This window comes from Cololabis saira, chromosome 10 (assembly GCF_033807715.1).
Source record: "Cololabis saira isolate AMF1-May2022 chromosome 10, fColSai1.1, whole genome shotgun sequence".
In the NCBI taxonomy this organism is placed as follows: Eukaryota; Metazoa; Chordata; class Actinopteri; order Beloniformes; family Belonidae; genus Cololabis; species Cololabis saira.
The window spans coordinates 935635-960698 of record NC_084596.1 but is presented as its reverse complement, the minus strand read 5'-3'; the positions used below and the strand labels follow the sequence as shown (position 1 = coordinate 960698).

Genomic DNA, 25064 nt, shown 5'->3' with positions numbered 1-25064 from the left:
ACTGAGCAACCACCTGAGGTGGAGGAAAACCTGCTCCACCATAACTACCACCAACCCAGCCGTGCGTCCTACCTGAGAGTGTCCTACCTGAGAGTGTCCTACCTGAGAGTGTCCTACCTGAGAGTATTCTACCTGAGTGTGTCCTACCTGGGAGTGTCCTACCTGAGAGTGTCCTACCTGAGTGTCCTACCTGAGAGTGTCCTACCTGAGAGTGTCCTACCTGAGAGTGTCCTACCTGAGAGTGTCCTACCTGAGAGTGTCCTACCTGAGAGTGTCCAGTCTCCAGCGGGGATCCTCCAGTCTAGACAGAAGCTTCCCTGCTGACTCTCCTGGATGGTTGTAGCTCAGGTCCAGCTCTCTCAGGTGGGATGGGTTGGAGGTCAGAGCTGAGACCAGAGAAGAACTTCCTTCCTCTGAGATCAGACAGCCTGACAGCCTGCAGACACACAACACAGGTCTGCTGCATGTTCTCTGCTCAAGTGTCCTGCTGCAGACACACAACACAGGTATGCTGCATGTTCTCTACTCAAGTGTCCTGCTGCAGACACGTTTAGCAGCAGGTTCTCTGGACCTGGAGAAGACTTGAATGAATCCTGACCTGAGAGACTCCAGGTGACAGTGTGGACTCTCCAGTCCAGGACACAGCTGCTCCAGTCCAGAATCCTGCAGGTCGTTGTTACTCAGGTCCAGTTCTGTCAGACTGGAGGACTGAGAGCTGAGAACTGAGGACAGAAGTGGACAGATGTCCTCTGAGAGGTTACAGCCACTCAACCTGCAGAGGAGATTAAAGAGAGATCATGAGGGCATTTAGGAAAGTTGTGTAAAACATTTCATGTACAAGACAACTCAAAGTGCTTAAACTAAAAACATTTTAAAAAATGACTTGAAGATTTAATAATTTAAAAGCAGTAATTAAAGACAGACAGACATAAGTCAATAAAAAGGTTTTCAACTTGACTTAAGGCTACAGAGAGTTTCAGCATCCCTGCACCAGACAAATCACCAGAATCTCTCTACAGAAGATTATCATTCTTTTCATAGACAGACAGTCACTTGTCGAGGCGAACATCATCAGGTCAGTTTCTGTTGCTTCCATGGAGAAGTAACTTAAAACAGAAGAATCACAGAGCGATGGTGGTGTGGAGTGAAATACCAGACCTTTGGACTTTAGATAATACGATAACCTTTAAAAAGAAGCTCAATTTATTTTTGTTTACTCAGGAGTATAAAATGGACTGTTAAGAATTGAGCTATTAATCTGTTTATTGTGTTGACACTGTTTCCTTTTCCTCTATTACTTTTGTGTTTGTGTGTAGTTTTGCTGAAGGGAGTGTTAAAATGTGAACAACACATTTTTGTTTGTTCTATCTCACACTGTCCAGAAAGTTGTTGTGTTGTTGAAACATGTAAATGATTTTTTAAATCTTTTTAAATTGAGCTATTCATTTAATTGTTCTTAATATTTTGTTTGAGAGTATGATGAGAAAATATAAATCCTGACTATCAAAAGTGTAGAGTCATAATGGCATTGTGCTGATTATAATGTTGATTTTTTTTTAATTTTAGGAGGTGTCCTAGTGTCTGTTGTCTCTGAGTTGTGAGCATTTTGTTTATGTATTTTAATTAATGATAATGTTGTAATTAAGCTGATGATTCTGATGAGACCCCAGAGAAACTGCTGTGAAAGGTCAGCAGCTAACGGGGATCTAATAAAACCACCAAACAAACAGTTGTAACGGTCACCAGTTGAACACTTGGTGGATTCTGACCTGAGAGACTCCAGGTGACAGTGTGGACTCTCCAGTCCAGGACACAGCTGCTCCAGTCCAGAATCCTGCAGGTCGTTGTTGCTCAGGTCCAGTTCTGTCAGACTGGAGGACTGAGAGCTGAGAACTGAGGACAGAAGTGGACAGATGTTCCCTGAGAGGTGACAGCCATTCAGTCTGCAGACGGAAGAAAAGAACAACAACCAGGTTATTTCACTGTGATGGAAGAAAATGTAGTTGTGTCTCCAACTGTTCTGCTGGTCTTCAGCTCATCCTGCCCCACCCAGTACAAACAGAAATGAAAGTGTTTCCTGGTCAGAGTTCATGCTTGTGTGTGATTTTAAGTCCAATGTGTCATTAAAGTCTCTGGAAATGAAAGAACCAGCGTAAACTCACTCATGTGAGGTTGCGCTGAAGAAAAGACCCAGACAAGTGAAGAAAACACGAAATGTGGAGGTAAAACCAGACGTAGTCAGAAACTAGCCTCCACTCCAGAGGTCCAACATGTGTCTGTTGGTACTTACACAACTTTCTTGCTTTGACCACCGACAGCAGCCTCCGTAGAGCCTCCTCTGAACCTGGGAACTTCTTCAGGTCAAACACCTCCAGATCTCCTGATGACAGTAAGATGAAGACCAGAGCCGACCACTCAGCAGGAGACAGTTCATCTGTGGAGAGACGTCCTGACCTCAGGGACTGTTGGATCTCCTCCACCAGAGACCGATCGTTCAGTTCATTCAGACAGTGGAACAGGTTGATGCTTCTCTCTGCAGACAGTTCCTCACTGATCTTCTTCTTGATGTATTCAACTGTTTCCTGATTGTTCTGTGATCTTCTTTGTTTTGGTTCCATCAGACCTCGTAGGAGGTTCTGATTGGTCTCCAGTGAAAGACCCAGGAGGAAACGGAGGAACAAGTCCAGGTGTCCGTTTGGACTCTGTAAGGTCTTGTCCACAGCACTCTGATAGAGGTCAGTCTCTGTGTTTCTTTGTTCCTCCAGCAGGTTGATTCCAGACTTGATGAAGGTCAGACGGACATGAAGAGCAGCCAGAAACTCCTGGACACTCAGATGGATGAAGCAGAAGACCTGGTCCTGGTACAGGTCGCTCTCCTCTCTAAAGATCTGGGTGAACACTCCTGAGTAAACTGAAGCCGCTTTGACATCGATGCCACACTCTCTCAGGTCTGCTTCATAGAAGATCAGGTTTCCTTTCTGCAGCTGCTCAAAAGCCAGTTTTCCCAGAGACTCCACCATCTTCCTGCTCTCTGGATTCCAGTGTGGATCCGTCCCAGCTCCTCCGTCATACTTGACCTTCTTCAGTTTGGCCTGGACCACCAGGAAGTGGATGTACATCTCAGTCAGGGTCTTGGGCAGCTCCCCTCCCTCTCTGGTTTCCAGGACGTTCTCCAGGACGTTCTCCAGGACGTTTTCCAGGACGTTCTCCAGGACCGTAGCAGTGATCCAGCAGAAGACTGGGATGTGGCACATGATGTGGAGGCTCCGTGATGTCTTGATGTGGGAGATGATCCTGCTGGTCTGCTCCTCTCCTCTGAACTTCTTCCTGAAGTATTCCTCCTTCTGTGGGTCAGTGAACCCTCTGACCTCCGTCACCATGTCAACACACTCAGGAGGGATCTGATTGGCTGCTGCGGGTCGTGTGGTGATCCAGAGACGAGCAGAAGGAAGCAGGTTCCCCCTGATGAGGTTCGTCAGCAGCACGTCCACTGAGGTGGACATTCTGGGGTCACTGAGGAATGTAGAGTTGTGGAAGTCCAGAGGAAGTCGACTCTCATCCAGACCGTCAAAGATGAACACGACCTGGAACTCTTCAAAGCTGCAGATTCCTTTGGTTTCAGAGAAGAACAGATGAACTAGTTCCACCAAGCTGAACTTCTCCTCTCTCAGCCCATTCAGCTGTCTGAAGGTGAATGGAAGCAGGAACTGGATGTCCTGGTTGGTTCTGCCTTCAGCCCAGTCCAAACTGAACTTCTGTGTTAGGACTGTTTTCCCGATGCCGGCCACGCCCTTTGTCATCACCGTTCTGATTGATCCTCCTCTTCCAGGTGGGGGTTTAAAGATGTCTTCCTGTCTGATGGTTGTTTCTGCTCTGTGTGGTTTCCTGGAAGCTGCTTCAATCTGTCTGACTTCATGTTCATCGTTGACCTCTCCGGTCCCTCCCTCTGTGATGTAGAGCTCCGTGTAGATCTGCTCCAGAAGGGTTGTCTCTCCTGCTTTATTGATCCCCTCAAACACATGCTGGTGCTTCTTCTGCAGCTGAACTTTGAGTTTGGATTGACAAACGACAGCGATGGTCTCTAAATAAAGATGAAATAAAGAAGACCACTTAGTGATTAAAACCAGCCCAAAACAAGTTCTACTTCCTCTAAATAATCAACATTTCAACATTCACTGATCAGCCGTTCAATAAGGAGTATTGAAGCGTTTTCCTCCCAAAAACCCCTCCGATCAATCAGAGGAACAACAACAGTGTTTCCTCTACGATTCACTTCAGACACACCAGTTGTGTTTGTTTTGTGTTTGCTGGAACTGAATATTGAATCTACACGGTTCAACTCTTTAGAATAAAACTTTTATTTACTGGGATATTAATGACCCTATTAATGAGATGTTCCTAACAGAAGATGAGCTGAGTTCCTCCACCTTCCAGTGGGTTTAATGTTGTGTCTGATCTGTGAATGTTGATCATCTAATGAGACATTGGGTGTGGTTTATCCAGCAGCTCAGATTTTCAGAGAAACGTCTTACTGCTCTGCAGGAGGTCGGCCAGCTTCTCCTGCTTCCTCCTCCTCAAGAACTTCACTGTGATCTTCACGAGTGTCTCTCTGATGCTCTGCTGCTCTTCATCTTCATCCTCCTCCAGACCTTCTGAGGATTCTGGGTAATCTGGACTCAGAACCTTCTGGATCTTCTTCAGCTGGTCCTTCACAAACATGACAATGTCGTCCTCCAGCAGCTGGAACAGAAGACCACATGAAGGACACAACCAGACTGAAACCATGGAGACAAACATCAGGTCCATGATGGACAGACTGACAGTCCACTGGTCTCCAGAGACCAGCATGGAGACAAGCATCAGGTCCATGAAGGACAGACTGACAGTCCACTGGTCTCCAGAGACCAGCATGGAGACAAGCATCAGGTCCATGAAGGACAGACTGACAGTCCACTGGTCTCCAGAGACCAACATGCAGATGGACCTCAGGACAACAGAAGCAGTTGTTGTTCATATGCATGCTATAGTCATAGTTGCAGCTATAGAACAAGACTATAATAGTTAGTCTCAAATATAGCTTGGTGGTAGATATGCTGCAAAGGCCTATGCTGCAGGGGGGCACCGACATGATCCACTGGGCGGTGCCTCTCACCCTTCTTCTCCTCTCCTTTTCCCTTCCTCTCTTCTCCATTTCCATTTTTATAAATGTCTCATAGCTATCGTTTTTTATCCATCGCTCCTGTAGTTTCTTGTGCAGGCCCCCTTTTCTCTTTTTTGTGCATGTTTGCAGGCCGGAGCCTCGGGAGCTGCGATCTGGCCTGTGTTCCCGCCCCCCCCCCATCCCCGGTCATCCCGTTGCTGCTTCCACCTGCCTACGTGGATGTCTGCTGTGTGCTGCTGACGTCCCCGACTCCCCCAGTCTGGCCCAAGGGTCCCCCCTTATGAGCCTGGTCCTGGTCCAGGTTTCTTCCCTCCTAAAGGGGAGTTTTTCTTGCCACTGTTTGGCTTAAGGTTTTTCTCCCACTATGGGATTTTTTACCTGCCATTGTTTATGTAATAATTGCTCGGGGGTTTATGTTTATGTTTATGTTTATGTTTATGTTTATGTTTATGTTTATGTTTATGTTCATGTTCTGGATCTCTGGAAAGCGTCTAGAGACAACATCTGTTGTATTAGACGCTATATATATAAAATTTAATTGAAAATTGGATTGAATGTACATACCTGAAAGATGGAGTCCAGCTGGGTCTGATGCTGCTGGACAGACGGACCACTGGGGGACTCTGAGATCTGCTGGTCCACTCTGTGGAGGAATCATGAAGAACCAGGTCACATGATGTCTGAAGGTCCATGGAGTCATGTTTGGATGAGGACAGTCCACCAGACTTCCTGTCATGTTAAAGGTTCTCTGGTCCTCCTGAGACTGAGGACGTCCACGTCTCTCTCCCAGTACCAGATCTCAATCTGGTGGTACAAGAAGGTCCAGCAAGTGTCCACAAAGACCAGCTTCTCAACAGATCCATGTTCACATGGTTCCAGGAACCATCTGTCCTCCTGCATCCAGCAACACCGTCCACCTGAGGAGAACTTCCTCCCTAAATTATGTTGCAACCGTAGCAGAAAGATGCCCCCTGCTGCACAAACCGCTGAACTACAGTCACTCAGAAGAGACTCCAACACCCCTTTATAGTCTGCTGTGTTTCTGGAAACATCAACAACCATCTAACAACGGCAGCAAAACAGAGAAATGTTCACTTTAAACATGTTACCATGGAAACGTTTCAGTCTCAGTTACGTTTTTCAGAAACAACGTTAATAAACAACTCACCTCTCTGAAGGAAAACCAGGAGACTCTTTAAAAAGGATAGGTAAATCCTTTGATGCATCACTCTTCAAGGACACACAGCTGGGACCAGGTTCAGATCCAGGTTCAGGTCCAGGTCCAGGTCCAGGTCCAGGTTCAGGTTCAGATCCAGGTCCAGGTCCAGGTCCAGGTCTCCTGTAATAAAGGTGTTTGGTGAAGTGAGGGCTGAACTCTGGCGTGCAGAAGAGTCATGTACAGTTAGATCACCTCACCTCTCTTCTTCTCTCTCAGGTTTTCCCCTGGGGGAGGTTTTGGAGGGAAGGACTCCCTCCTCTCTGTCCTCACACTGATCCATGCTGCTGGATTCACTTCAGCTCACACACACCTTCTACCTTCATCTGCAGAGGAAACACATGTCATGGTAGATGTACAACGAGCAGCTCTGACTGGTCTTCAGCTTCATGTCCGACAGCAGTGAGGAAGCTGCTGCACTTCTACTATCCGACCACTAGATGGAGTCATGGAGCTGCAGCTTAGCTCACGCCCTCAACCCACATTTACACTCCATTTAATCACACGTTTGCTCTTAGTTTCTGTCTCCAGGACAAGATCATCATGGACTCTGAATTACTGAAACAGCTTAGACCCTGGAGAGTCCAGAGGGCTGGTTGCAGTTCCTCGACTGACCACTAGAGGCGGCAACAGCAAGTTAATTTCCGCTGACCTCTGTCTGTTGATGAAGCATTCTAACAGCACGTGGCCCCTGCAGGGACAACGACGCCTTGTGGATTGCTCCAACCTCCTACCCCCTGCGGGGCTTTGAACTGGACTCAACATCTTTGAGGTAGCTTCAAATTCCTATCACACCTTGGAAGTTGCCTCAAACAGACTTGGAACACTAGAGCACCCCATGGGGTGATTTTCGTCTGTGACCTATTGTCTCACACAAGTTCCAGCGTCTTGCATCCCTGCTGAGATGGCACCGGGGGAGTGGATTTGACTTCCAGCCCCTGCAGAGACGAAGACCATATATGGACTTCCTGACTACTCAGGGGTAGTCCCAAAACTGAAAGTTCACACCTCTCACTTGGCTTGTTTATTCCTGTCTTTGTTGATTTCACTTTTCTATAAAAAAACTGTGGCCAAATCAATCTGGGTCGGCGTATCAACCAGACTCTGGTCTGTGTAGATCCGCTCACCGCCGGCTGAATAAAACTCATATACCACAAAGTGGACTTCTGAAATGGTTTGGTAAATTCCTCAACACTGTCCAACTTTACAGCAGAAAGAAACATATTTACAGTCTGGTTCTGGTTCTGGTCTAAATCTTTAACTGGGTCCATTCTCCATAAAATGGAGCCAGAACATCCGGTGATTGGACTAGATGGAGACCAGAGTTTCTGATCACGTTCACTTCCTCCTTTTAGGCCTGAACCTGAACTTGGACTATTAGTCTCCACATATTTACTATCTATTCGGGCCGGCAGCTCTTTCTTCCCCCACAAACACAATAATGATCTGATACTGAGCTCCTTCTAGGTATAAAGCTGCCTTTAGTCACCAGTAACAACTCTGGCCCTGCTGACCGTCATCTACCTGAACTGCTGCTCTCATTCACCGACTCAGCTCCAACATCTGGACGTGTCGAACCGTCGGCTCCTTCGTCCTTCAGTTCCAGCTGTAAGTCCGTTAAACGTGAATCATCTGCAGCGCTTTTGTCCTGAAATGGGGCTGCTGGCAGCTTAAAAACTGCTCCGATCACCTTCACACGGAGTTCCACACCCAGAAACCCGTCCACGAGAAAGTGAAAGGAAACTTGACTAAAGTATCTGCGACACAAACAGGGTTGACAGGTCTGACGAGGAAAAACAGTGACCGAGACATTAATTGGTGAATTGACCTTAATGTATTTATTTCTGCCGCTAATGAATGTCAGTAACATGAAGACTTGTGGTCTATTTATAACCTCCAACCACAGGCGTGTTAAGGGAGTGGCCTGGGGTGGCACAAGCCACCCCTAAAATCTGATTGGCCACCCTTGGTGCCACCCCAATGTCTTAAAATATGATTGGCTCTATGCCCATGGCTATAAAACCATGTTGGACGCCCCAACAAGGTTTTAATCCCTCTTTCAACTTAAATATCTTCCTCATAAAATAACTGAATTAAACTCAATGAATTTATAAACGTGTGTGTGTATGTGTGTGTGTGTGTGTGTGTGTGTGTGTGTGTGTGTGTGTGTGTGTGTGTGTTTGTGTGTGTGTGTGTGTGTGTGTGTGTGTGTGTGTGTGTGTGTGTGTGTGTGTGTGTGTGTGTGTGTGTGTGTGTGTGTGTGTGTGTGTGTGTGTGTGTGTGTGTGTGATCTAACTAGTACTACCTAATTGACATGGGGCTGTTAGACAGCATTTGGGACACTAAACAAAGCTATACTATCACTACTAGACAACAACTACAGTATTAGTACAACTAGATCAGCTGGCACTGAACCCCATGCTGAGTTCCACAGCAGTGATGTCACCAGTGTGCCCTGGTTGTGTAGTGACATTCACTCTACTATACTCTACTATAATGAGAATTTGATGGCCATCTTGAAAAAAGGGCCGACATCTTTAACTAATAAGACAACCCCCCAGGTTGTCTTAATAGTAAGTAACTCTACTGGAAATATCAGGTTATGAGAGTAACATTTTCATGAATCCATGTTCTCGTAACAACAATCAATCTTACAAAATTCTCACTTTTCCGGGTATATACAAGTTTCTATATGATGTATCTCAAGAACCGTAATGGATAAAGACATGTACTTTGGTACCAAAATGTCCACAATACCTAAGTTTATATTCGACTTCAATATATTTAAGGGGCTTAAAACCAAGGCATTTTGAGTTATAAAGGAAAAAACACATTTTTGGGCGGACATCTTGGATTTTGGGGCCGCCATCTTGGAATTTTGAGTGGCACGCGCTTGTTCCCTAAAGAGTAGACCTTGGAGAGTATCTGTGCCAAATTTCATGCTTCTATACCAAAGTGAAGTATCGTGTTGATAAAATGAGTTAATCTGCTGCACTAATTTGCCGGTGTGTGGAGACACGCAGTGCTGCTCCTCAACACCAATAACCCGGGGGAAGTGTGTGTGTGTGTGTGTGTGTGTGTGTGTGTGTGTGTGTGTGTGTGTGTGTGTGTGTGTGTGTGTGTGTGTGTGTGTGTGTGTGTGTGTGTGTGTGTGTGTGTGTGTGTGTGTGTGTGTGTGTAATAGTCAATGCTCCACCTGGACTGTAACATAGTGGAGGAGGGAGGGGGGGAAACTCACTCAGATGGAAACTCTGGCGTGTGATCCCTCAGTTTGGAGAGATACTTGCGTCAGGGCAGTTACACAAGTAGATGACAGCAATCATCAAAGACTGTCTGAGAGACCAGCGACATCGTAGTCTGGAACCAGCTGACAGGGGAAGACTCTGGATAAATGTTATGTAACTGTACTAGATGCATTCAAAGGAGGACCAGAGAGAGGAGCTCACCCGGTCCCGACAACATCAGCGGCCGACTACTGAGGCACTACTGAGTGCAGGGCAACTAGGGAGTGTGTTCCCGACTCTGTTTCAATACTCCCTCGACAGTCACACCGTTCCACAGCTGTAGAAACACTCCACAGTCATCCCTATCCCCAAAAAATAAGCCAAATACTCTGAATGATCTCCGTCCCGTGGCCCTCACCTCCCTGGTGGAGAAGATCATCAAACATCACATCATCAGAGCATTCTGACACCCTAATGGACCCACTCCAGTTTGCATATTGCGCAGGCAGAAGCGTGGATGATGCTTAAACCTTCATCATGGAGTCCATTCACAAACACCTGGAGCTCCCTGAGTCATCCGCCAGACTTCTGTTCGCTGACTTCTCATCAGCATTCAACACCCTGCAGCCCCACATCCTGGCCACTAAACTCTCCTCCCACTTCCACCTTGATGACCAGTTAATCCTGTGGATCCTGGACTTTCTGACCAACAGGACTCAGAGGTTTGGGTCAACAACTCTCTCTCTGACCTCTGCTCCACCTCCACTGGCTCCCCCCAGGGCTGTGTTTCTCCCCCCAGGGCTGTGTGCTCTCCCCCCTGCTCTTCATCCTCTACACCGATGACTGCAGAGCCACACAGCCCAACCGCCATCTGGTCAAGTACGCTGACGACACAGTTCTCCTGTCGCTGCTGTCAGGCCCCTCACAACACCACGGACCAGTTCTGCAGGAGTTCGTGGAGTGGTGTGACAGCTCCAAACTGGAACTAAACACCAGCAAGACCAAAGAGATGGCGGTGACCTTCTCCAGCAGACAGAGGGATCTGGCTGCTGCAGTCACCACCACCATCCACGGGAAGCCAGTGGAGACAGCCGTGGAGTACAAATACCTGGGCACCATCTTCGACAACCTCCTGAAATTCTCCACCAACATAGAGGAGATTCTCAGGAAGTGTTACCAACGACTGTACCTCCTCAGGAAACTCAACTCCTTTAGAGTCAGCACTCACATCATGTTGACTTTCTACGATGCCTTCCTGGAAAGCATCATGACATTCTCCATGACCTGCTGGTTCCTCTCCCTCAGCTTCTCCATGACCTGCTGGTTCCACTCCCTCAGCTTCTCAATGACCTGCTGGTTCCACTCCCTCAGCATCCAGAACAGGAACAGACTGCAGAGCATAATTGTGCTCAAAAATCCTCGGCCTGCCAGTCAGAACTCTGTCACAGGATTTTTTTTTTTTTTTTTTTTAAATATTTTTATCCCGGTTTTTTTCCCATTTTTACCACCCCGTGCTCCTACCTACTGACAGTCCTGGGCATTGCCATCCTCTACCAACCCCGGGAGGGCCCTGCACTGAGCTCAGGTCTCCTCCTTAACCTGAGGAGTGAGCAGGCCGCATCTTTTCACCAGACAGGGTGGGGTTTCTCCGGCCGAACGTAGCGCGTGGAAGGATCACGTTATTCCGGCCGGATCCTCCCCACCCCATCTGGCGCCCCGGTTGGCCAGAGGGGGCATGTATAGCCCAGGACTGTGTGCATGTTTTTGTGAGGGTAGCTCAGCACCCTCTGTCACAGGATTTTAACCAACAGGCCCTCAGCTGGGCAGCTAAAATCATTAATGATCCCACATACTTCACCGCATGTCAGTGGCTCCCCTCCAGGCGGCGCCTCCGCTGCACCGCCTGCAGGACTGAGAGGAGGAGAGCTACCTTTGTCCCCAAAGCTACCCTGCTTTTTAATTCCAGCTGCTAAACACCATCCCCCACATCCAAAGACCCCCCCCCCGACTACTCTATACTCCTGTTACATAGTTTTCATTGTTTATATTCACTGTCGACACTTTATATTTATACCACTACAGTCACTCTATTTTACATTTTTTTCTATTTTTATATTTTATATATTCTTTGTTTGTGCATGCGATACATGCCTTATTTATCTGCATTCATTTCATTTTATTATTTTATTCGGTACTTTCAACGTCATGCTGCTTAGTTGTTTTTGCAATTGCCCCTCGGGGATAAATAAAGTTTTTCTCAATCTGAATCTGAATCTGAATTAGTACTAGTAATAATAATAATACTGTAATACTACTGGTATTAGTACTAGTAATAATAATACCATGATACTACTGGCATTAGTACTAGTAATAATAATATACCTTAATACTATTAGTATTAGTACTAGTAATAATAATACTGTAATACTACTTTGCCAGTACTGGTAATAATAATACCGTAATACTACTAGTATTAGTACTAGTAATAATAATACCGTAATACTATTGGTATTATTACTAGTAATAACAATATCGTAATACTACTAGTATTAGTATATACCATATACCATATTCACATAAGTTACTGAATTTAAATGCATTTCTTTCCCCTCTAGTGGACATATGAATTACTGCATTAAAATTACTTATTTGCCCTCAAGTGGACACATAAATTATTGCATTAAAATAAATTATTTGCCCTCTGGTGGACACCTAATTTACTGCATTTAAATGCATTTATTGGCCCTCTAGTGGACATATAAATTACTGCATTTAAATGCATTTATTTGCCCTCTAGTGGACATATACATTACTTCATTTAAAAGCATTTATTTGCCCTCTAGTGGACACATAAATTACTGCATTAAAATTACTTATTTGCCCTCTAGTGGACATACAATTTACTGCATTTAAATACATTTATTTGCCCTCTAGTGGACACATAAATTACTGTATTTAAATGCATTTATTTGCCCTCTAGTGGACATAAAGGTTATTGCATTTAAATGCATTTATTCGCCATCAAGTGGGCAAATAAATTACTGCATTTAAATGCATTTATTTGCCCTCTAATGGACATATACATTACTGCATTAAAATTACTTATTTGCCCTCTAGTGGACAAATAAATGATTGCATTTAAATGCATTTATTTGCCCTCTAGTGGACATAAAAGTCACTGCACTTAAATGCATTGTTTTGCGCTCTAGTGGACATAAAAATTACTGGATTAAAATTACTTATTTGCCCTCTAGTGGACACATAAATTATTGCATTTAAATACATTTATTTGCCCTCTAGTGGACATATAAATTACTGCATTTAAATGCATTTATTTGCCCTCTAGTGGACACATAATTTACTGCATTTAAATGCATTTATTTGCCCTCTAGTGGACACATAATTTACTACATTTAAATGCATTTATTTGCCCTCTAGTAGACACATAAATTACTGCATTTAAGGCATTTATTTGCCCTCTAGTGGACATAAAGGTTACTGCATTAAAATAACTTATTTACCCTCTAGTGGACATAAAAGTCTCTATACTTAAATGCATTTATTTGCCCTCTAGTGGACACATAATTTACTGCATTTAAATGCATTTATTTGCCCTCTAGTAGACACATAAATTACTGCATTTAAATGCATTTATTTGCCCTCTAGTGGACACGTAAATTACTGCATTAAAATTACTTATTTGCCCTCTAGTGGACATAAAAGTCACTGCACTTAAATACATTTATTTGCCCTCTAGTGGACATAAATGTCTCTATACTTAAATGCATTGATTTGCCCTCTAGTGGACATAAAAGTCACTGCACTTAAATACATTTATTTGCCCTCTAGTGGACATATAAATTACTGCATTTAAATGCATTTATTTGCCCTCTAGTGGACACATAAATTACTGCATTAAAATTACTTATTTGCCCTCTAGTGGACATAAAAGTTACTGCATTAAAATTACTTATTTGCCTTCTAGTGGACACATAAATTACTTTATTTAAATGTATGTATTTTCCCTCTAGTGGACATAAAGGTTACTGAATTAAAATTACTTATTTGCCCTCTAGTGGACATATACATTATTGCAGAGAGGAAGAGGAGTCACCACTTCATCTTCACTCTGTTTCTAACACCGATGGAGTTGGAGGTCAGAGAGGAAGAGGAGTCATTACTTCATCTTCGGTTTATTTCAAAAGTACTTGATTACTTTTACACATGCTGCTGATGTTTTTACATGTTGGATGTTACATGAATATTTCCATCTTCTCACTTCATTTTTAAATCAACCACTTTGAAAACTGAAGGAATCAAATTAAAACAATCAGATAAATCAATCAAATATTATACAAAATGGAAAAGTTGAATGTAAAATGGAAGTGTTTAGATTTGAAGCTCAAACTTTCTTTCAGGGAAGAAACAAGACTTTAAGAATCTAAACGTGAAGTCAAACATGAAAACATTTAGAGACAGAATCAAGAATAAAACAAGAATAATGAGATAAAAATCTAATTCATGATCAAACATCAACAATCCATTAGATTATTTAATGTTTAAATGTGGAAAAAGATCAAATAAAAATACAATAAATCAAAAAACTAAAGATAAACAGTGATCATCTCCTTCTTCATCATCATCATCATCATCATCATCATCATCATTAACATCATCATCATCATCATCATCATCATCATCATCATCATCATCATCATCATTAACATCATCATCATCATCATCATCATCATCATCATCATCATCATCAACATCATTATCATCATCATCATCATTAACATCATATTCATCATCATCATCATCATCATCATCATCATCATCATGGAGACTCTGAGGAACCAGAACCAGAGTCCAAGTCCAGGATCCAGCAGAGACAGTTTCTCTGACCGGAGACTCTGGAGACTAAACTGGACACAGAGACACTGAGGAACCAGTGGAGTACCCATAGCCGGACCAAATCCAGCACAGAGAGGTTCACTGAAGCTGGTGTTGATGGTGTGGAGGAGGATCAGTCTGCCAGAGACGACTTTATAGAAGGACAGAGTTCCAGCAGGAACGTCCACGTACACTGCTGCTCTGCCAGAGTCTGGAGATGGAGATGAGGAGATGAAGGATGTTTCTCTGTTATTGTGAAAGACACGGTACTCACCACCTGGAAAACAATCCAGACTCCAGGAATGATTGTTCCATCCAAACTCACAGTCATTAGAGTTTCCTTTCCTGCTGGTTTTTCTGTAACTCACTGATACAGAAACATGTCCTCTCCACTGGACCTCCCAGTAACAGCGACCCGTCAGAACTTCTCTACACAGCAGCTGTGGTTTAACATCAAACCTGTCTGGATGATCAGGATACGACAGATCCTCCCTCACAGACATCATCTCCCTGTTTTCATCAGACAGTTTGAGCTTGTTGTGGACTGTGTTTGTGTCGATGGTGAGTTGACAGGAATCTGATGGAGAACAAACAAGCAGCTGCAATGTTATTATTGATCAGTTATTGATCACTGATGGACTCATGAACGAGTTAAGGTGGTTGAATAAAAAACACTTACACTTCCTCAGACCTGGTGTCAGAAATCGTTGTCCAGCAGGCTCCACCCTGGAAGGAGGAGGAGGGTCAGACCAGCTCAGTCTCTCTCAGGGGTGGGATGTTATTTAGAGGACCAGGGTCTCTAAATAACATCCCACCCCTGACAGGAGGAGGGGGGGATGAGGCCCCCACACCTGTGCCACCATACCTACCACCATATAGCCACCCCCACCCAGCAGTGTGTCCTACCTGAGAGTGTCCTACCTGAGAGTGTCCTACCTGAGAGTGTCCTACCTGAAAGTGTCCTACCTGAGAGTGTCCAGTCTCCAGTGGGGATCCTCCAGTCTAGACAGAAGCTCCCCTGCTGACTCCCCTGGATGGTTGTAGCTGTGGTCCAGCTCTCTCATGTGGGAGGGGTTGGAGGTCAGAGCTGAGACCAGAGAAGAACTTCCATCCTCTGATATCAGACAGCCTGACAGCCTGCAGACACAGAACACAGGTCTGCTGCATGTCCTCTGCTCAAGTGTCCTGCTGCAGACACACAACACACATGCAGAGACTCAGAGATAACTGCTCTGAGACTAAAGCCTGAATTATGGTTCTGTGACACGGCAACGCAGAGCACACGCCGTCACGGTGACGCCGTCATGAACCCTTCAGACTTCTCCGTCACTCCATTTCGCCGCGGTGCAGTACCCCCCGCGACCTCTAGGTGATCGCGATCTTTTCCTGAATGATTTATCCCACTTTTCCGGTCACACTGAATCAAAGACATAAGCACAACTATTGTGCCAAAAAAGAAAAAAATCACACACATACGAAGAAAAGAGCGCTGACAGATCACGACTGCTTCACTAACCAGAAACCAGAAATGCATTGCTACCAAGCGAACCAATCACAGCCCTCTCGGCCTGCGTTTGGTCTGCGTCGCCTTGACGCGTAGTTACAATTTTTGGGAGGTGCACGTCAGTGACGGCAACACAGCGCAACCTGTAGGCATAGGCACGGCGTTGAGTTGACGCAGAACCATAATTCAGCCTTAAAGCTGACTCTGTCCTCGTGTTCACCTGATGATGGCACAGAAGGAAAGGTCAGAGGATCAGCAGAAACACATCAAAAATCTTCAATATCAACCTCAGAAAGGTCAGCAGCTAACAGGGATCTAATAAAACAACCAAACAAACAGTTGTAACGGTCACCAGTTGAACACTTGGTGGATTCTGACCTGAGAGACTCCAGTTTACAGTGTGGACTCTCCAGTCCAGGACACAGCTGCTCCAGTCCAGAATCCTGCAGGTCGTTGTTGCTCAGGTCTAGTTCTGTCAGAATGGAGGACTGAGAGCTGAGAACCGAGGACAGAAGTGGACAGATGTTCCCTGAGAGGTTACAGCCACTCAGTCTGCAGACGGAAGAAAACAACAACAACCAGGTTATTTCACTTTTGTGGAAGAAAATGTAGTTTTGTCTGCAACTGTTCTGGTGGTCTCCAGCTCATCCTGCCCCCCCAGGACAAACAGAAATGAAAGTGTTTCCTTGTCAGAGTTCATGCTTGTGTGTGATTTTAGGTCCAACGTGTCATTAAAGTCTCTGGAAATGAAAGAACCAGCGTAAACTCACTCATGTGAGGTTGTGCTGAATAAAAGACCAAAACAAGTGAAGAAAACATGAAATCTGGAAACCAGACGTAGTGAGAAACAAGCCTCCACTCCAGAGGTCCAACATGTGTCTGTTGGTACTTACAGAACTTTCTTGGACGCTTTGACCACCGGCAGCAGCCTCCGTAGAACCTCCTCTGAAGCTGAGAACTTCTTCAGGTCAAACACCTCCAGATATTCTTCTGATGACAGTAAGATGAAGGCCAGAGCCGACCACTGAGCAGGAGACAGTTTATCCGTGGAGAGACGTCCAGACCTCAGGGACCGTTGGACCTCCTCCACCAGAGAACGATCGTTCAGTTCATTCAGACAGTGGAACAGGTTGATGCTTCTCTCTGCAGACAGATCCTCACTGATCTTCTTCTTAATGTATTCAACTGTTTCCTGATTGTTCTGTGATCTTCTTTGTTTTGGTTCCATCAGACCTCGTAGGAGGTTCTGATTGGTCTCCAGTGAAAGACCCAGGAGGAAGCGCAGGAACAAGTCCAGGTGTCCGTTGGGACTCTGTAAGGCCTTGTTCACAGCACTCTGATAGCGGTCAGTCTCTGTGTTTCTTTGTTCCTCCAGCAGGTTCACTCCAGACTTGATGAAGGTCAGATGGACATGAAGAGCAGCCAGAAACTCCTGAACACTCAGATGGATGAAGCAGAAGAACTGGTCCTGGTACAGGTTGCTCTCCTCTCTAAAGATCTGGGTGAACACTCCTGAGTACACTGAAGCCTCTCTGACATCGATGCCACACTCTCTCAGGTCTGATTCATAGAAGATCAGCTTTCCTTTCTGCAGCTGCTCAAAAGCCAGTTTTCCCAGAGACTCCACCATCTTCCTGGTATCTTCACTCCAGTGTGGATCCGTCCCAGCTCCTCCATCATACTTGACCTTCTTCAGTTTGGCCTGGACCACCAGGAAGTGGATGTACATCTCAGTCAGGGTCTTGGGCAGCCCCCCTCTCTCTCTGGTTTCCAGGACATTCTCCAGAACCGTAGCAGTGATCCAGCAGAATACTGGGATGTGGCACATGATGTGGAGGCTCCGTGATGTCTTGATGTGGGAGATGATCCTGGTCTGCTTCTCTACTCTGAACCTCTTCCTGAAGTATTCCTCCTTCTGAGGGTTAGTGAACCCTCTGACCTCCGTCACCATGTCAACGCACTCAGGAGGGATCTGATCGGCTGCTGCGGGTCGTGTGGTGATCCAGAGACGAGCAGAAGGAAGCAGGCTCCCCCTGATGAGGTTTGTCAGCAGCACGTCCACTGAGGTGGACTCTGTAACATCAGTCAGGTCTTCATTGTTGTGGAAGTCCAGAGGAGGTCGACTCTCATCCAGACCGTCAAAGATGATAACGACCTGGAACTCTTCAAAGCTGCAGATTCCTCTGGTTTCAGAGAAGAATCGATGAACTAGTTCCACCAAGCTGAACTTCTCCTCTCTCAGCACATTCAGCTCTCTGAAGGTGAATGGAAGCAGGAACTGGATGTCCTGGTTGGTTCTGCCTTCAGCCCAGTCCAGACTGAACTTCTGGACTGTTTTCCCGATGCCGGCCACTCCCTTCGTCATCACCGTTCTGATTGGTCCTTTTCTTCCAGGTGGGGGTTTAAAGATGTCTTCCTGTCTGATGGTTGTTTCTGCTCTGTGTGGTTTCCTGGGAGCTGCTTCAATCTGTCTGACTTCATGTTCTTTGTTGACCTCTCCGGTCCCTCCCTCTGTGATGTAGAGCTCTGTGTAGATCTGCTCCAGAAGGGTTTTCTTTCCTGCTTTAACAATCCCCTCAGACACACACTGGTACTTCTTCTTCAGCTTAGACTTTAACTGCTTTTGACAAACTGCAACTAACGTACCTTAATGAAAGAACGGAGACAGAGAAAACAGAGATTTATTTTTCTATGAAGTTCACTCAACAACCTAATTCTAAAAACAATCAAGATCTGGGTCTCATCAGCAACGGGGACGAGATGGACTACAGGAGTGAGGTTAGCCACCATGTGAACCAGACTACAGGAGTGAGGTTAGCCACCATGTGGACCAAACGGACTACAGGAGTGAGGTTAGCCACCATGTGGACCAGACTACAGGAGTGAGGTTAGCCACCATGTGGACCAGACTACAGGAGTGAGGTTAGCCACCTTGTGGACCAGACTACAGGAGTGAGGTTAGCCACCATGTGGACCAGACTACAGGAGTGAGGTTAGCCACCATGTGGACCAGACTACAGGAGTGAGGTTAGCCACCATGTGGACCAGACGGACTACAGGAGTGAGGTTAGCCACCATGTGGACCAGACTACAGGAGTGAGGTTAGCCACCATGTGGACCAGACGGACTACAGGAGTGAGGTTAGCCACCATGTGGGCCAGACGGACTACGGGAGTGAGGTTAGCCACCATGTGGACCAGACGGACTACAGGAGTGAAGTTAGCCACCATGTGGGCCAGACGGACTACGGGAGTGAGTTTAGCCACCATGTGGACCAGACGGACTACAGGAGTGAGGTTAGCCACCATGTGGGCCAGACGGACTACGGGAGTGAGGTTAGCCACCATGTGGACCAGACGGACTACAGGAGTGAAGTTAGCCACCATGTGGACCAGACGGACTACAGGAGTGAAGTTAGCCACCATGTGGACCAGACTACAGGAGAGAGGTTAGCCACCATGTGGACCAGACTACAGGAGTGAGGTTAGCCACCATGTGGACCAGACTACAGGAGTGAGGTTAGCCACCATGTGGACCAGACGGACTACAGGAGTGAAGTTAGCCACCATGTGGACCAGACGGACTACAGGAGTGAAGTTAGCCACCATGTGGACCAGACTACAGGAGTGAGGTTAGCCACCATGTGGACCAGACGGACTACAGGAGTCAGGTCAGCCACCACGTAGTGCATACACAACAATCTCTCTGAATGTGGACAAAAGAGATTGTTGTTGACTTCAGGAGAGCTCACTCCCAGCATGATCTTGTTTCTATAAATGGAGCAGCACCAAGTTCCTGGGTTTGCACGTCACTTCTCCTGGGACAACAACACGGCATCACTGGCCAAGAAGACTCAAGAGCGCCTCTACTTCCTCCTGAAACTGAGGAAAGCCAGAGCCCCATCAGGAGCAGCTTCTACAGAAGCTCCATCGAGAGCATCCTGACGGGAGGGAAACAGACCCATTTCATAGGAGAGTTTTTGTGAAGTGAATCTATGCGACTGACCGGGACCATTTACCTGTTGCACCAGCTGGAGAGACTGGATCGTCCGACACAACAGGTATTTCTGTTGAAGGTCAATGAAACATATTATTATCAGTTATTGTTTAAACAGGATAACATTTTCATAGTAAGTTGGTTTTGTGTTTTTTACTACTCTTCAACAGACCTTTATCACTTTTCATCTTCTTTAAAATCGTCTCGGCCACCTCTCTGGTCTTTGAGGAGAACCTCTGCACCATCAGATCTACTGTCTTCAATCTGTTCGCATTCTCCAGATAACACACTGGGATTGGTTTGAAACCATCCTTTGATTCTTCTGCATTCACCAGCCACCACTGGAATTTCTCCAGCCTACTGGAGTCCAAATCCTCCAAAGTGCCCTTCAACCACATTTTTACCTTAAAGAAAGAAATCATCATAAATTAAGTCTTAAAATCTGAATTCCTGACAGAGAATCAGATGGACTGGAACAAACTCAGGAACATCCCGAAATCTGAAAATGGGTTACAGACCAGTGTTTCCCAACTCAGGCCCTCAAGTGTTTCTGCCCTGCATGTTTTAGATGTTTCCTGCTCCAACAGGCCCACGTTTGGACCAGCAAGGTCTTCTTGGTAGGAGCAGACTCCAGCCAACCCAGTAAAACCAAAGATGAGTCTGGCAGTCAGCTGGACCATTGACCCTGTTGCGTCCAGTCTGGTAGTAATGGGCTTCCGATCGTCTACATCAATGTCATATCACAACACAACAACTCTTGTGCCAACTGACACGCATGATGAAGACGCTCCTGAAAATACTGACATAATCTAGCACATTGTGTTCAGTGTGAGATGTTTCCACCATTTTCCCTTGAGAAGCTGAAGAGAACGACCCACCGCACGACCAAAGACTAAAGCTGAAGGATTAAATCCAAGAGATCCCTGTGCGGTCTCTCTGATGGCAAAGAGCAAAAGTGGAAGACCCTCACCCTCTCAAGACAGACCTGACAGACCTCTCAAGGCAGAACATACATTTTTACACACCAATTTCGAGGTGCGTCTCCGTTCAGCAGTTGGGGATTGTGTAACTTTTAGAGGAAACACATTTTTATACGTAAGATCAGGTGTAGGGAACCCTGGTCCTCGAGATCCATCGTCCTGCATGTTTTGGATGTCTCCTTGCATCAACACACCTGATTCTAATTAATGATCATCATCAGCTTCTCATTCTGCACAAGTGTGTTAGTGACACAGTCCTTTGTATCAGGGTGTAAAGAAGAAGGGAAACATCCAAAACATGCAGGACTGCTGCTCTCTAGGACCAGGGTTCCCTACCTCTGCGTTAGAATCAAGTTTCTAAAACCATGTCCATTTGCTTCAGGGACAAGTTCATAGGCGAGCAACACCGTTCTTTTCAAGCTAGCACTGCAACGGCAGAGACCAACACTAATTTAGTGCAGTAGCCATCCGCTCAAAGGCACCAAAATAAGAGTCAACGTCTGACTGAAACGAAGGAACTAACGTGGTGTGTTTACTGACGTCAACGTGTGTGCGTTGAGGTGACGTAGCTATGGACACGGGTCAACTCTTTTCAAGAGCTCTGATCCGGAGATGCATCGCTTGCACTAACAGCTCTTTGTTGCGCGTCTCCACCTCCTGAATATGAAATGGTTAAGCGGAGATCTTCGGGGGGACAGACCTGGTTGAGGTTCAGAAACTGGATCAAGGTCCACACTGGATCACTGAACACTTGAGCAACCTCTGCTACCTTCACACCTGCCCCGTCTACGGCGGTAGACATTTCTAACAGCCTCTCAGACGTTAGCTGCTCTACTTCAGCTTTGTCAGAGCGTTTGTCCGGTTCTTCCTCTACAAACTATGAGACTGCCTCACTTCTGGAGCCTCTGGTGGTCAAATTAGGAATTGCGTTAGCATCGACTGACGGGTCTGTTGGAATGATGATGTATTCGTTGTCTGTAACATAATTTGCTCTGAAAGAGAGAGATCTCTGCTTCCAACAGCTGAAGAAGCTGAAGAACAAGGAACTCTTGAGTTTCTCATTCAGGAACAAAGGAGGTTGTGATTTAAGACTGGAAGCAGTTTGACTTACAGTATAGCTGTCACTCCTGGAGATCATCCCTTCCCTGGAGTCATCCTGGTCCTCAGACGTCACATCGTCATGTGTTTGAGGCTGACTGCTGCAGAAATGGAGAGAAAAGAGGATTGGTCTGCAGATGCTTGACTGTGATTGGTTGACAGGTCCAAGTAACAGCTTCTGAAGTCTTGTTGTGAAGCGATAACACTCTATGTATAGACGGCTGCTTCAGTCATCCACTCAAACACGTCAGTCAAGGTTTGTGTTATTCACCTTGAACTCTGCATCACAGACGATCTCTGCCGCACCTTAACTGCTTTATTCACGTTCTGTCTCTTCCTCTATTGTTTGCGTTCTGAACAAATCATTACAAACTTCTGAAGTGGATTATTCTTGAATAATTATCTCTGTTCTGAGCCTCAGCTGAGGATACAGAGTTTGCTAATGCCACTGCACGACCACAACAGCCAACATTAGCTCAGGTTCTGCAACAGTGACAGACAATGGCAAGAGACAAGAGACAAGAGACGACCCACGGTGGGACTCAGCAGGCTGTCACCGGACCGCGGAGGAAAGCCCAGCCGGCTGAGTTTTGTTTATAATAGTTATTCTACTCATTTTACTTATTTTTATTAAATGTATCTGTTGCAAATAAAACCTGCCTTCCAATTCATTGCATTTCTCGTTGCATTTTTCGCCTAGTTATTTTTGTGGTAGAAGTATCAGTATCGGTACTCGGTATCAGTAAGTACACAAGTTAAAATACTCGTACTCGGTGTGATAAAATGGTATCGGGTCGTCCCTACTCTCTGGTCTTGGTCTGGGTTTAGGTGGTCTTGTCTCACCTCTGAGCTCCTCGTCCTCCCTTCTGTTCCGGAGGAACTCTCTCGTCCTTCCTCTTCCACTTCCACTTCCACATGCTGCTGCCTTCACACACTTCCTGCCAGAGAAAACAACATCAACTCGTTGCCGCGACGGCGTTGCCGTGACACCATTGCCGTGACGCCGTTGTGAACCCCAGAGAGCCAGTTGATACTTTGTTTAGCTTCCTGCTTTTCCGGTCACAGTGAATCAAAAAGATAAGGACAACTATTGTGCAACAAACCAAAACAAAAAAAAAATCACACACACACACGAAGAAAAGAGCACTGAAAGTTCACGACTGCTTCACGAACCGGAACCGGAAATGCGTTGCTACCAAGCGAACCAATCACAGCCCTCTCAGTCTGCGTTGGGTCTGCAACCTCTCGATGCGTAGTTACAGTTTTTAGGAGGTGCGTCAGGCACGGCGTGGTGTGCGCCGTGGAGTGTGCGACACGGTGCAACCTGCGGCGCACGCTAGGCGTGGATTTAACGCAGAACCAGAATCCAGGTTTAAAAAGCTGCATTACTGCATGTACCAAAACCAGTCGACCAATACTGCCCTCTGCAGGACATTTGGCAGCACTGCATCAGGAAACTGCATCCTGAAAAATATGGACGTAGATTTGTGTCTTAATTATTCAATCAAAAAAAAAGATTGCTTCAATCAAAAAATATATTTTCAGGGGCACGGTGGCGCAGCAGGTAGTGCAGCCATCTCACAGCAAGAAGGTCCTGGGTTTGATTCCCGCCGGGGACGCTGTGGGCGCTGAAGTGCGTGTTAGTTTCCCCGTGACTTCAGCACCCTGGGTGGGGTTGGAGAAGGGTCTTTCTGTGTGGAGTTTGCATGTTCTCCCCGTGTTCCCCTTGGTAGCTAATGTGAGCTACCCTCACAAAAACATGCACACAGTCCTGGGCTATACTGCCCCCTCTGGCCAACCGGGGTTCCAGATGGGGTGAGGAGGATCTGGCCGGAATAACGTGATCCTTCCACGCGCTACGTCCGGCCGGAGAAACCCCACCCTGTCTGGTGAAAAGAAGCTCCTCAGGTTAAGGAGGAGACCTGATCTCAGTGCAGGAACTCCCGGGGTTGGTAGAGGATGGCAATGTTACTTAGGTAGGAGCACTGGGTGGCACATAAAAAATCGGGAAAAAATCAGGGATAAAAAATATTAAAAAAAAAAAAAATATATATATATATTTCTTTTTTTTTTTTTTTTTTTTCTATTAAAAAAAATTCACTTCAATCAATAAAAATGATTTCAATCAAAGAAAAAAAGTGCAAAAAAATGCACATGAACACTGTTTTTCTTTGATTGGAAATGTTTTCCTTGATACAATTGAACAGAGGTGGCAAATCCGGCTTCAGAAAGTAAAAGTCCTGCCATATATTTGTTCTGTCCATTCACTAAAACCAGGTGAGTTCACTAATTAGCTCATCTACCTGGCTGAAGAGCTGTGCTGATTAGAATCAGCTGGTTGAGTGAATGGACAGAACAAATACATGGTAGGACTTTTACTTTCTGAAGCCGGATTTGCCACCTCTGCAATTGAAGGTTTTTGTTTGTTTTTGTTTCTAAGCAACTTTTTTGATTGAAGCCGTGTTGTTTTGTGTTTGGGCTGTATTATTATGGGATGGTCATTTGTGTCTTTATCATTTAATCAAATGATCCCCCCCCCCCCCGCAGCTTTACCCACTCTGGAGCCTTTACCCACTCTGGAGCTCCTTAATGTCTCCAACAGCTGGAAACAGCTGGAAACAGCTGGAAACAGCTGGAAACAGCTGCTCAGCTGCTCTAGAGGGATAAACACCTTACCTTCAGCTGGTGGACAGAATTCTCTTGAGACCCGGGACAGACCCGTTCCCTGCCCTGACCTTTACAGTCGCTCACAGCAACTGAACAGCTTCACAATAGATGGGAGTGTAAAATAAACCGACCTTTGTTTCCTGAAGGAAGCACTTCCTCTGAACCTTGAACGCAGACTGACACTATTTAGATCTGTTTCCACACAAGCTCCTCCCTTCACTTTCTCCTGGTTTTACCTCTTTATTTATTCCTGTTGGACGTGGATGAACTCAGCAAAACAATCCCTGGAATGACCAAATGAAGAAGTGTGACAGCAAGCTAAGAA

General features: G+C 45.8%; 2 protein-coding genes across 2 annotated transcripts in view; both read right to left on the bottom strand.

Moving 5' to 3' along the window:
- Window positions 1-24827, bottom strand: part of LOC133452290 (NACHT, LRR and PYD domains-containing protein 3-like) — a 28698-nt gene extending 3871 nt beyond the window's left edge. Inside the window, exons 1-8 of the mRNA XM_061731514.1 lie at window positions 24749-24827; window positions 22916-23010; window positions 22086-22173; window positions 20167-20398; window positions 20017-20064; window positions 16892-18644; window positions 16377-16550; window positions 266-436 (exon numbers count right to left, since the gene is read on the bottom strand). Coding sequence (XP_061587498.1) covers window positions 266-436; window positions 16377-16550; window positions 16892-18644; window positions 20017-20064; window positions 20167-20398; window positions 22086-22173; window positions 22916-22989 — 2540 coding nt within the window. The 5' untranslated portion in view covers window positions 22990-23010; window positions 24749-24827. The remainder of the gene's footprint in view (window positions 1-265; window positions 437-16376; window positions 16551-16891; window positions 18645-20016; window positions 20065-20166; window positions 20399-22085; window positions 22174-22915; window positions 23011-24748) is intronic.
- Window positions 1825-8029, bottom strand: LOC133452291 (protein NLRC3-like). The gene is made up of 7 exons (XM_061731515.1): window positions 7902-8029; window positions 6578-6703; window positions 6330-6500; window positions 5726-5804; window positions 4533-4740; window positions 2291-4081; window positions 1825-1943 (listed from the first exon to the last, which is right to left on the bottom strand). Exons 2-7 carry the CDS (start codon window positions 6658-6660, stop codon window positions 1939-1941), a joined length of 2337 nt encoding a protein of 778 aa, XP_061587499.1. The 5' UTR covers window positions 6661-6703; window positions 7902-8029; the 3' UTR covers window positions 1825-1938.
- Window positions 24828-25064: the final 237 nt, after the last annotated feature.

Bases quoted from the DNA above. Each gene is read 5' to 3' on its own strand.
- LOC133452291 (XM_061731515.1), bottom strand. From the start codon at position 6,660: ATGGATCAGTGTGAGGACAGAGAGGAGGGAGTCCTTCCCTCCAAAACC. The intron at 6,501-6,577 runs GTGAGGTGATCT...CCTTTATTACAG, and splicing joins CCTGAGAGAGAAGAAGAGAG to GAGACCTGGACCTGGACCTG. The intron at 4,741-5,725 runs GTATGTACATTC...CTTCTGTTCCAG, and splicing joins AGCTGGACTCCATCTTTCAG to CTGCTGGAGGACGACATTGT.